This window comes from Falco rusticolus, chromosome 11, assembly GCF_015220075.1.
Source record: "Falco rusticolus isolate bFalRus1 chromosome 11, bFalRus1.pri, whole genome shotgun sequence".
NCBI classification, from domain to species: Eukaryota; Metazoa; Chordata; class Aves; order Falconiformes; family Falconidae; genus Falco; species Falco rusticolus.
Window position 1 is genome coordinate 6,629,913 of NC_051197.1, and position 13,663 is coordinate 6,643,575.

Sequence of the window (13,663 nt, forward strand, 5' to 3'; positions counted from 1 at the left end):
GAAACATTGGTTGGCACTAAGTTTGGAATTAAAATTATTCACTTTGAAGTCCTTAAGTGCACAGTATGACAATACCAGTTGTCAAGCAACATTTTTTCCTTGGTTAAAAAGGACAAGCTGAGTATAAAATGGAAGAATGAAACCTTGAATTATCCACATAATTCTTCCTGTCAACTAGAGAGTTACTCACTTCAATTCTCTTACCAAGTCATTTACTTTTCCATGCAGAGATAGATGCAAGGAATTGGGGAAAAATTTCCTAACATGTAAAAATCTGAAATGACACAAAAAGAAGTTTGACTAATTGTGCATATTAAATAGTATTGGCCTTACTATTGATGCTCTAGGAAAGCCAATTGTAACTGTTAAGACTTTAGACTGCAGTAGATGCCTGTCATTTCCTTATGGAAGGCAATAAGGCTGGTCAGATGTCATTTGCCCCTGCCCGCATCACCTTCTTGTCCTTCATGTGTATGGACGTAGCAAGGTTTGGTAATGGTTTTTTGCATCTATTTTGCCACAGCTGACGTGACGTTTTAAAACTGAGCCGTATCCCCCCTCAACTTTCTTCTCTCCAAACAGAAAACTAGTCTATTTTTAGACTCCCCTTGTAAGACAACTTCTCCATCTCCTTGGTCAATTTAGAGTTGCCCTTCACTGGCTCTTTAAAGTTGCTACACTCCTCTGGAGATGAACACTGGTCTGCAGCAATTTAGTGAGAGATATCCTGCTGGAGTACCATACCATCATTCAAACAGCCAAAGTAAAGGTTTTGGTTTACTCACTGACAGTTCAAAAAGATGGAAGGAAAAGAAAATAAGGAGTTTGGCTTGGCAATCTGGAAGCAGTCATTGGCACAGCAAAACAGAGAAAATAGTACTGTGTATGCAGTATATCTGCAATGACTGTGCATTACAGTCAGTGAAATGGGCTGGAGTCCATCTTACTTTGAGATTTAAGGAGTAATACAACACTGAATATGTCTAAAAAGTATCTGGGAAGATTATTCATTTTGTACATTACTATTTCCTTAAACCATTATATTATGTATATAAAACCCCCCAACTCGCCATCCACAGAGAACCTGCTTTGTGGGTGCCACTGGTGTTTCTATTTGTAGATTTATTGTATTTTGAAAAGAACTTTGCTCTATCCAGATACCTTAAAGAAGTATCCAGATTTTCCCAAGCAGACAGCAGTTTTAAAAGCAGGTTTAGGACAGTCCTGGGAGCAAAGATCCTGTTCTAAGTTAGTATATAACAAGTTGTATATCGGATTATTTGCTATAGATACATGTGTTTTTCAGTTTTTCCTCTTGGCAGTTCTAACTTTGCCACTTTCACTTTTGTCCCAAATCCCTGTGTGCTGGAAAGCATTCCAGCAAATCATCTACTACATAAAAACAAAAATTAAAAATTAGCTTATATAATTTCTTTACATTTTGCACTGTGCAAGGGATTACTAGTACAAGTAGCAGAAAAAGAAGGTTTATTTAACTGTGCTTACCTCTACTGCAGCAGTGAAAAAGTTGTAGAAGAAAAATACTCAAGCCTAAATCTCTGTCTGTTATACAGTCTGTTATACAGAGCTGTTCAGGGCAACATCTGACATTTGGCTAGAAAAATTATGTGTAGATATGCAAGCCTCAAATCATCAAAACCATACCAACAATCTAATTATTTTTTTTAATTATACAAAAACCTTCCCCAAATTACTCAAGCATTAACAACTGATCCACTTAATACAAACCAAATTCCTCTAGGCAAAGCAGTAGAGGAACATACTTTTCATTTTTAATTAAACATTTTTATTGAAAATGGTAATATGTATGGGTTTAATTATTATTCTAAACGGTGTTTAGTCCTAGTTTCCTAGGCAATCTCTCCACACCTTTGATACGCCACAGTGCACTTCCAATACACAAGTATAAAGCTGTCTACACCAGACCTTTAGAAACAAATAGTACTCTTTAGTTCAGCTGTACTGAGTTAAACAACACTGAAATTATGTATAAACCACCAAGGACATTCAATATCCTGAAGCCTGTGTGACAAAAGGCAATTCCAAATCAGTCTGTCCCAAACCTGAACAGAAGGTGCCTTAAAGGCAATTCACCCAGAAAACAATACAGAGGGCACTGGATTTCAGCCTATACCAAACCTTTCTGCAAATTCCTCCCATGCCCTTCTTGACAAGCATCTGCTGTTCCCTTACCCTGCTGAATCCAGCGAATCAGGTTCTTAAGCAGCCAAGTAAATCAGCAACCCAGAGTGTCTTCCCATCCTCTCTCACTCAGTCTTCAGGCTCCGTATCACCTAATTTTTCCATAATACTCAGAACTAGGTTTCCTTTAAAGCAAATCATATACTAACATATTTTTTACTACTGTCGTGAACATGAGAAGGCTACAGAACATACGTGGCTCAGAGACTTCAAAGTCACAGAGCCATCTAACCTCAGCAAAGGAAACAAATTCAGAGTCATAATAATTTCCTGCTTCCACCTGCTTATGGGGGAAGGGATTTACCATGGCTCTAAAAACCCTCTTCTAGGAACACGGGCTTTACAGTGCTAGGGAGGCAGAGCTGTGAGCCTGGTAGCTATAACATGATAAAGGGAGGCAGAGGAATCTAATCCCCTTCTTATAGCTGTTGTAACTACTCAGCAACTAAATGTCACTCTATGAAAATGAATGAAATAAATGAAAGTAGTGCTGCCTGCTACTCAGCTCTTCTCCAGCCCATTTACTGTTCAGAATATACAGACTGGTCTCTGCTTGTTTCTTCTGGGGAAGATGATGGTTGGCTAGGTTCACAAACCACCCCTGAATCCTGACTGTCAGCTTCAGTAGCTGAAATAAAAATGAAGAACAGAAAAAGGTCAGTTAAACACAAACAAGCCCCAAACCCTGTATTTCAGTTTGCATTACACCTGGTATCAATCACATTTGCAGAGGTAAATTCTCAATGCAAAATTATATTTGTCAATCCAATTTGTTTTTCAACCTAGTTAATTGAAAGGTGCTTGACATTAAGAGCTGTAGCTCTCTGAACTAAGACACTGCACTGCAAACAGCAGTTGATTGTTTCAGCCATGCTTAAAGCAATATAGCAAGAGTGCTTCAAGACGGCAAGTGTTTATACTGCACTGGAAGAGAAGTATGAGGCAGACTCTTTTGCCCACTTAACTGCAGCAAATCTGCCATGCCTTTCTAACACTCCTGCAAATTCTCAAAGGCCTTGACAGACTGAATAATTCCTTCTTCAAATCTAACTAGAGATTCTCATTTTATAAAGTATTTACTTGCCAATTTGCATTAAAAGCTCCCTGATTTCCTCACAGGCAACTTGGGGTTTTATTTTTCTGTGGCTTGCTCTTTTAGAAAGCCAACAATCTGCAATCAGATTCTGTCCTCAGATGCTGTACTGGCTGTTTTACTGGACATACCTTGTGTTTGTTTTGTCAAATTTCCCCAACATTACTAGTCAATACTGCATGAAATTGTGTAACAACATGGCCTATACTTCACATCACCATTGTAAACCTAACTGGCCTCAGTCATTCAAATGCAGTCAACTTTTGACTCAAATATTTCTGGTAGCAGCTTCTAGCCTTGGAAAATCTTTTTCAGACAGGAAGATGTCTTCATCTCAGATTCTGTTTGGGGCAACAGATTACAAACATTTCTTGTCACCAGTTGTCCCCTGCTAGAGTTTTCTATATCCATTTTTCTGCAATAGTTTTGCCAGAAAGCCCGTTTCACCAAGTCTAAGTACAGGTTTGAGTCAGTTCCTTTCTTGGGAAAAAAAAAGACATGATGCAATTCTAACACATCCCTGTGCACTAAATGTTACAGCTTTTCTCTTTTTTTTCAAGCATCTTGGATACTAGAATCAAAGAATTACTAGTTTCACTGTAGCTTCCCTCTACATCTGCATCTTCTTGCTGGCAGGCTGTTTTGTGTATGACCTCATGCAGAAGTATCCCCCCCTCACTGGGTCACAATTGCAAATTCCTACATATCCTGGAGCATAAATGCTATGTAGTGCAATTAATCTGTACTTTCTCTGTAATACTAAAAAAACTGGATTGTTCTCCAAGCAGCACAATCCATGACGCATTGTTTCCTATGGCTTTGTGCCTGGGTTGTGATTTCCGTAGTGTGTAATAAGGGCTGAGGTAATTGGATAGCATTGTGTTCTCTGGGGGGGTGCTCTCATGACCTCTCTTCCCTATCCAGTTGCCCGTTTTCATGATTTTTTGGTCAGTACAACTTCACTCTACCAATACAGGACTGGATTTCCTGTTTTCCTCATGCAATACCACTACTGGTCTCCATGTCCCCCATGCCTGTCTGCTACTCCCAGTTCGTTCCCATTCCCACATACTCCAACAGAATAGCTGCAGCTCCTTGCATGTTCTCTGCCACTGCAGTATCCCCCAGATCTTTTTCCCCTCCAAATCACAACACCCATTAATCCTCACTTTCTGGTTTGCCTGCCAGCCCTTGTTTTCCTCTCTTCCCCTCAAGCTCAGCCTGTATTATTTCACCTCCAGCACACTAGTATCTCCTACATGCTGCATGGAATGCCTTTTGCAGTATCCTAAAATAACTTTACATTTCTATGATGTCTGTATACAACCCCCACTGCCATGTTCTCCATATTCCCCTTGTCCACAACATCTCCTGCTTACTTTTCTTTGGCTTTCCAGCCAGACAAGAAGCAGGTACGCTCTGATTGCTCTGGAGATATGTGCCCACTGCTGGGCTGAGTGGCAGGCACTTGGTTGTTGGCCAAGTTACACACATGTCAGTTGGGAACTGAGTGCAAGCTGACAGCCAGCCAACCACCATGACATGGCTGCAAACAAATGGTTTTGTGGCAGGCATCTGCTTCCCTTGCAGATCAATATTGTGTAGGCCTGTGATCACAACAGATAACGTTTGGCTGAAAATAACTAATGGGTTGAAAAGTTATGAGAGGACTGACATTCACAGAAAATGAAACTGCGCAAGCCTTATGTTGTTGAGAAACCAGTCCAAAAAACCCCCCACCTTACTATATTTTGTCCCTTATAACTACCATCAACCTCTTTTCAATTCAAATGAGTTAATTAGACTCCTCTTTTTCTCCGCCCAGTTATACAAAAGATTTCATTTTTCACTGGGTGGTTATTCTAATTTTTTCATAAACAGACAGATTAACAATTTTGTATTCTCATGTTCAAGAAGAGAAATAAAATTGTATTTATCTCCATTTTCAAAAAGATTTTAAAATAAAACTGGCTATTCATTCATGCAGTGCTAGTGGTTTAATTCTCTGAGCAGCTCTACCCTCTTGTGGTCACAGCTAGCTGCAGCCAAATGAAAAACATGCAAATATAATCACAAATGTCCACATGTAGGCACAATACATGAAAGAGACACAAAAGAGGGGGCAGGAAGACTTAACGTATGCCAGAAATTTAAAATCCTGTGAGATTCAATAAAAGAACTTGAGATTTTGAAGATTCAATCTTTCATTTACAGCTATTAAAATGTAGAATTTTCAGATGAACAAGAAATTTCTTCTTTTCATGCTGTTAGTCTGCTTTTTTTTAAACGTTTTGTCTAAATTGCAACAGAGCCAAATAATTTTAAAAATATGTCCTGCAAACTAGCTATTTAGAAAATTATTTTCATTTTGAGAACATCAACAATTCATATTCTGAAATAGCTCTGAGTCCTGGGGCCTTCAAATGTCTGCATGAGATGCTTGTCAGCTGGAAAGCCCAAGCACGTCAGTCTGCTTGTGCTAGGTCTGCCCTTTGCAGATCCTTCAGGATCTCAGTCCTGGCTCCATCACAGGGATCTGGGAACCCCTGTAAACTAGTTAGAATCAGGGTCTCGGGATTTCCACCTCTAGACACTGAAATCAAGTTAAAACTGTATCTCCCAGGGCCCATCTCATACATCCTTACCATGTGCTTCCTTGGTGATTTCAGCTGACGTGTTCAGTGGAAGGGGAGGTGGAATGTAATGAATCCCTGGCAGAAAACTTGGTGGGATGAACTGAGGCAGAGGAGTGTAGTATCCTTGATGGAAGTTTCCACCTCCATCTGGAATCTGCAGCAACACAAACAGTAAAGCATCTTCCATCTAAAGACTCTCTCCAGGATACATCTGCAGTATCAAACGTCTGTTTCAAATTTTACCTGTGAATATTGCATGTTTTGTCCATTTTGTGGCCATACGCCACCACATCCATGCATGTATTCGCACATGCAAAGCCTGTGCATAGTGTAGCATGTTGAAGCTGAGAAGTAGCAGCTTCTCAGACCATATCTCAGCTGAAATTGACCTTCTAAGTCCTCATCACCTGTTCTGGCATCTCATTAGAGCAGTTGGTTAAAACCAGGAGCAGCTCACCTTCAGCACTGACCTGGTGCATTTGCCACTGAACAAGTCTGGAAGTCTGCATGCAACAGAGTGGCAGTCTAGGAAAATGCTCCTTCCTTGCTACCACCTCCCTGCTAGTCTGTAGAGGCACTCTACCTATGGTGAGGGGCTGGTGTGCAGCACAGGGTGCCCTACAGCCCTGATCTTCTGTGATCACCAGATCTGTTAGTGCATGATAAAACTCATTCCATGTGCAAGGAGGCATTTCCATCCCTCAGAAACACTAGCATCAGAGAAATCAGAGTTTCTTCTCTGGGATCTGGCCGTGCACCCTGCTACAGATAGAACTGGTATGACAACTTTCCACCTGTTTAAGGACAGTTAAAAATTAAGTTCAAAACTATATACAGTGATGGTCTAGATAAAGCATTTCCCAACCTGTGTATATCCAGCCCACCAGGGTAATATGTCTGGACCTAAGACTGCTGCTAGCCACCCTCTTTCTCAATAGCCCCTAAAATATGATGGGGAATTTCTATGCAAGCATAATAAATCTAGAAGTGTTAAAGAAGGTCACTCTGCTTTAACCTGAACTAATGAATTGTACTCCATGCAGACAGAATAGCGCATGGTAGCTGGAAATCTGATAATGTGCCCAACTGTGGTACAAAAACTAGACACCACCAGTTTGAACCAACATGACTGACAGCACTGAAAGGAACTGGAAATGCCCACACATACCATTACAACTGACAAGCAATTTAGCATCTTGTTTCTTACCACGTCTGTGTGGTTTGAAGGTGTGGGCCCTATGATGCTAAACATAATTTTTCATCTGAAACTTCTGTTAACCACAGAATTTTCCACTGTTTTTGAGAAACCAAATGTCTCAAGAAATATCCAACCATGCTGATTCTTTTCCTTGTGGAAGCCAATTTTCCCCTGTTCTTCTCTGTGACTGTGGTGCCTTGGCCAAGCCCTGACACTCTCCCTCCCCATTAGATTTGTCCTGCATGAGAGAAGAACAACCTCTCAATGTGTATTCTGTGCCATCTGCATTGGCACAGCATGACCATATTAAGTGTCCAACTGCCATCATTCCAAAAGGCTGATGCAGGTATTAGCAGGATGTGTAAGGCCCCAAACACTTCACAAAATCTGTCCCCTTGCAAGTGCATGGGTTTGCTCTACTGGGTTTAGGTCAGGCTATTAACATCACTGTTTGCTGATGTTTTCTTCAGCATAATATAGCAAAATGCTGTGAAGTAACTGATAAGCAGGATAACTTTTCATGGGTGCTTTAGCAGCAAGAAGGCAGCTATAAGTCAAGACAGTAGTATTTCTGGAGCTGATTAAAAGACTGCTACTTACCGACACAGAAGCTGCATTCCCTGGCCCGTAGTTGCTAGGAATGTGTCGGAAAGCTCTCTGAAGTGATATCCCTGGAGGTGATGGTGCTCCTCTACCGCTTGACTCATTGATGGCAAATCCCATGGGAAATGGGTGGTAAGGATATACCCCAGCATGCCCAGGGTACACTTTTGGAGGTTCTTTCTCTCGGCATTCTGGGTTGACCAGGTATTCTGGAGGAACAGCAGTGTGAGCTAGGAAACAATGAAAAAAGAACACATAAAAGTATCCATGTAATTCTACTGAGTTCATTAGAAGAAGCTGCAGCAACAAATTCCACTCTCAGACAGGAGAATCTGGCCCTTTGGTTTCATGGTTAGCACATTATTTTGTGATTTTTCTTTTACGGAGCTATGGAAAGGCACAGCAGCAGATACTGTAACACAGAATAATCTGCATTTCTTTCCTGCCTTGTGCATTGTGAAGCTAGTTCTTAGTAAAGCACTTGGCTGCAGAATCTTAATTCAGTACATCAGCAACAACAAAACGACCTTCCTTAAGACTTTGAACTCTAGCAGAACTTAGAAATTTACAGAAATAATAGAGGTCTAACTTTAGTCCTATCCATCACTTCTCAGTTCACAAAGGTTTGGTTTTAGGGACATATACAGGCAATTTCAGATGCAGGAATCAGTTACTTCCTTTGTTTCTTATCTTGCATCTGGAATCCTCTGAAGTCTTAACAAAGAGAGTGGTAATTTGAATACCGATAGTGTTTTTCTTGTCTGCACATCCTCCTGTTGGTAGAGAAGTGGAAAAATTTTCTTCAGGAGTACAAGTACTAGAATTATACAATTTGTTCCTAAACTTTTTTTAAATTGGCCAGCAGGTTAAAAATGTTATTAAGGGAAAGACTGGCAGGCCCAGGTACAGTTAGTGTCATCCATAAACATGATTTTCTTAGGAAACAAAGCTAGAAAAAAAAGGTAACAGTTATTGACAGATTAGGTGGGAACTAGTGGTGTCCAAAATGAGTCTTTCCTCTGGGATTCTCAGAACAGCATTTTGTCTTGCAGGCTGCCAACTCTCCATAGGCTCTGACTAAATGACTACTGCAGTCTCTAGGGTTTTCCATAAAATTACTATAGCAAATAGTAGTAGTATGAAGTTACTGTAATAAATGCTAATAAACTAGACAAGTCACATGGAAGACTCTATTAAAGGAAGCAATTTAAGAGGTGATAGACCATACAACTGTTCCACCTGCAAAGCCTATGCTCTGCTCTTAAATACCAAATGCATTTTTACACAAGCGATCCCAGCCAAGTTCAGTCTTTGCTGCAGGAATTAAGGCCAAAAGGTCTCTTTCTTTTACAGTGCTATCATAAAATGCTCGCTTCAGGCAACTGGAGCAGTAACTTCCCCATTTACCTGCCGTCACCGAGTTTTTTTAGCATTTTTGTTGCTAGATGCTTGCACCTGTGAATTTATAAACAGTGAGACAGCACTCAGAGAAACATGCATGAGCTCCTGCAGTGCATAGTGGATCACAGTTTGGTTTCTCTCCGGACTAATTTCCCGCTCAGAGAAAAGCCACTTGATAAAACTTGAACTTTGCAATGAGTGGCAAGGCTGAGCACATTGCTCCTGCTGCTGCTGAGCTGCATGAGTCGCATTGCAGACCCTCCAAAAGGGAAAATAAATGCAGGATTGCACACTCAACATGCAAGCTGAGTACCTGTGTCCACTGGGGAAGGAAAGTGGGAGACAGCAGGTATGGCTCTGCAGGCAGTTGGAGCCTGAGGAATCGGCAGGTGCAAACTGCACAAGTGGCAGTGTTTGGTGGAGGGAAGAGGAGTAGACAAGGAAAGAGGGTTTGGGGACAGACCCTTACCGTAGTCCCAGAAAGGAGGGCTGCTGGGAGGTGGCGGCAGCCCCCTGCACGTCATGCCTTTGCTGCCGGTAGGCTGGGTATCCTTCACTGCTTCACGGACGGTCTGCCTGGAGGCACTGGCCACCCCAGGGCCTTCGCCTCGGGGAGCGGGCCCTGCAGCTGCCCCAGCCGGGAAGTCGGGCATCTGCTGCCTCAGGGCCTTCTGGGCAGCCATGATCTTCTGGCGCTCAGTGATGAGAGCGCATTTGTCGCACCGGCAGAGCTTCCAGCGGCACTGGCCGGCATGGCCCTTCACTGGCACCACGAAGCCATGGTTCCGGCAGCGGGAGCACTTGGGTGTCCGCACTGCTGCCTTCGCTGCCACTGCTGTGGCCTCCTCAGCCTCCATGGCACTGGTTAACTACCCTGGCACAACTGGGCCAGCTCCTCAGGGCTTTTATATAGGGCACAGTGTCTGTTGCCCCAACATGTAGCAGCCTGGGCAGGCGGGGCAGGAGAGCCCACCGAAGTGGGTGGGGAATGCCCTGCTCTGGGGAGCCTGCAGCACCCTCCTCTCTCTCAGCCAGGCATGGCTGTACCTGCCCACCTCCCCCTGCAGCCCCTTGGTGCAGGCTGGAGCCTCAGCCATGGGGGGCTGGAGAGAGAGAGAGAGTGAGCAGGGACTGTGTCTGCAGGAGCAGGGGAGAATGTTCCACACATTGGAGTACATTTCCCTGAGCTGGTGCATGCAGAGATGGGGTGTTTTGGATGGGTGGGGTGTGCATGGGAGAGAAATGCAGTGTCTTTTACAGTACTGCCTTAAGTGATAGCTTTCCCTTTTGGCATTTTAACATACACAGTCACTTTCATACTTCTCATGCATTCACCTTTAATATGCATAAGATTTCAGTTCCGTTTTGTTTCCAATTTGCAGCATGCTTCTCTTGATCAGGAGTGACTGCCTCAGGAGAAAAAAAAAAACCCACTTTCATCATTCTGTTTTTCAAAACAAGATACTAAGATGAAGGCAGAAAGCATATGTCATTTGAAAGACCTGTCTCCTTTTCTTGGAATTCCTTCTCTGGAAACAAAAGACAGGCTTACAATTAGAAATACAGGAGTGCTCCAGTTCCAGTATTGCTTAGAAAGCACTTGTTATTTGTTACTGCTGGTAGCTACAAAACCATAGTTTACACAGTAGCCTATTTCCAGGAGAAAACTCTCCACTTTGATATTTCTCACATACACAATAGCTAATTCTGTTTTAAAATCCTGAGATGCCAACAGCCTCTTGTACATTAACAAGAATACCATAAAAATAAACTACCAATTAGTTGTGAAGTTTTTTACCAGTTAGTTTCAAAAGAACCATGTAACATCTATATGCTGCTCTGAAACAATTCTAATATGCAACAGTTTGTTTCACCAGCAGCCCTTCCCATGGAGCAAACCTTCCTGCAAGACTTGGGTGCACCCCTTAACATCTGTGGGGGTGTGTGGGTGTGGGTGCATAGCAGGCCCTTTAAGAGATTTGGCAACAGTCTAATTTGCCTTTGCAGTGGGCAGCCACCCCTGTGCAAGCCCCCGAGGCTCAGCCTAGTTTCAGGCTTCTCACTTTCCAAAAGACCCAGTAGGACTTTGCATCTGAGTCCTGCAGTTTTCCAGTAGGATTTAATCTCCTGGGGAGATGTTTTCCTAAGTGCAATGCCAGCATACAAGCCCAGACTTGCTCTTGAAAGCAATTCAGACCCAAATTCTCAAATGCACACAATCCCTAGACCACCCAGCACAGCTGCAGTCCCAGCCTGCAGATTTTGCCATCCCAGTTGCAGGCTGGGTGTTTGGTAGCTGCTTTTGCAAGGGGCTGTCAGCCACACCTTTTCACCCATGCGTTCAGGAATCCTGTGCAGGAGCAAGGCCAAATCTGCCCAATAACAAAGCAGGTCAGGTGGGAGAGAGCATGGCAGTGCTCTGTAGAAACTGGGTGCTGAACTGCATGCACAACAGCTGCTTTTGTGAGTGGGAGACAGCAAAGCACACATGCAAATGTCATGAGCTCCCTGTCCTCACTTTCAGACCATTTTCCCCAGAAGAATTCTACAGTCTAGAAAGCCAGTTTCATGTGTGTGGGGGTGTGTGCATGGTGGCTAAATATCTCTGAAAATTTGACCTGAAAGTGTTCCCATTCCTTTCTCGTTCAGAAAGGTACTTGGCTGATAGGCCTTTAATAGTAGTAACTCTTAAATACAGTCTTGAAGTGGTGCTCACTTGTGCCAGGGTCGTGATGTTGCTGTAATCATTCAAAACACTGACTCTGTATTAAATATAGACAGATAATATATTCCTAATTTTATGCTCTGTATTTTTGCTGTATGTTAAGAATGTGCATATTTAGCTGTAGAATTAAAGAGGATGGATGACAGATTGTAAAAAACTGTAATTATATCTTTCCATAGATACACAATCTGTGTTCATTTGGATGCTTAAGCAGTGGACAAGAAAGGTAGGCTATGTACATTTTCCCCAGTAATTTTCTATTCTGAGTCACATAATACTATTATTCAAGACATTTACTCAAACATTAAATGTAAAAAAACCCTTAAATCTATCTCTCTCCTCGCTTGAAAAAAGTATACCAGCCATGGGCTGTAGAAGTTTCTCAATTAATAAATTATTTCTTCCAAATTCATATGGATTTTTCTTTTGAACAGTTTTCACCTAAGCATCCAGGATTTATTGTATTCTGGATATAGTTTGTTTCAAACAGAACTAGTCTTGCTTGTTATAGAAAAGTGACCATTTTACTTTGCTTGTGAGGTAAATGTTTATTTCTGCAGACAGTTCAAAGAACTCTGCTATTCCAATCCTGTTACATGTTTCTCTATAAATTTCAGTTAGCTTATCACACACTTTTAGCAAGACAATCACACAGAGAATAGAGAAATAAATTTTTGGAATGAGATGTAGAATTGTATGTGGATGCAGCTTGAGGTCTATTATCATTTCCTTCTTTATTCATATTTGAAAGAAAATGAGGTACAATGAAGACTTTTCTCTAAAACTTACTTGGTTTACTGTAGTGTTATATATAACATATGGTGAGAGTGTAACATAAAGTGTGTGCAGACAGAGTTCTGTATTAAAATAGCATTTATAAGAATTACTATCTTGCCAAAATGAAAGGAAAGTATCCTGCTGATTTCATGTTATTGAAATCAATAGCAATAATGTCTCTACTTCTTTCAAACCTCTGAATCATATAGTGTGGTTTTGGTATACAGTTTGCTTTGTATGTGAAACAGTGAAGAAAAACAATGATTTAGCTGAAAGGGAACAAATGAAAAGACTGTCTGACTTTAAACTGATTAGCAGAAAATTGGGGTTTGGGTTTTTTCCCTCTTTCTCAGACTTTGCAGCTAACATTTTATGCAGTAAATGTTTTTTGGCAAGGAAATTGTTCTGCTTAGATCTGACATTTCACAGAGCAATACCAACATAATCAAGAAATTTGTTTAGTCTGAGATCTCCATTAACAAATATTTGGAAACTCAGTTCAAAATAAATGTTTTCTTATATGTAACAATGAAGAATGTATTTTATATTTTTCAGACATCACATACAATGATAAAATCTTCTCTTAAAAAATTATCTTATTAGTTTGGAAGTGTTCATTATGTACCACCATAAGCTGTTATATAAAAATTGATATAGTGGATAGTATTATAAGCTTTTCTACATTATAACTGATGAGTCTCATGTTTATGGCTATCTGTTATACTATAATAAACATATAAATGCAGACATTTACCTGCACAGGCAGAACTGCCCAAAGAGGACTAGACAGACTTCAGATGTTCCCCACCACACATGCAATCCCTTTCTGTTTATGCAGTCTTAACAAACACCTTGAACTCACCTGTGAATTGGTAACTGATCTCCTGGCACCACTCACTTTTGGGTTTACAGGGAGATTACTGTGGCTTCCTGCACTGGCTGATAAACTTGCAAGTTAATTTCCAGTCCCTTACTGATCCCTATTCAAATCAGGTCTGGTCCATAGG

General features: G+C 41.4%; 1 protein-coding gene across 1 annotated transcript in view; it reads right to left on the bottom strand.

The window, feature by feature from the left end:
- Positions 1-2,744: 2,744 nt before the first annotated feature.
- Positions 2,745-13,663, bottom strand: part of DMRTB1 (DMRT like family B with proline rich C-terminal 1) — a 42,651-nt gene continuing 31,732 nt past the window's right edge. The window contains 5 exon segments of the mRNA XM_037404382.1: positions 2,745-2,851; positions 5,962-6,106; positions 7,751-7,983; positions 9,624-10,015; positions 10,017-10,235. Coding sequence (XP_037260279.1) covers positions 2,745-2,851; positions 5,962-6,106; positions 7,751-7,983; positions 9,624-10,015; positions 10,017-10,235 — 1,096 coding nt within the window.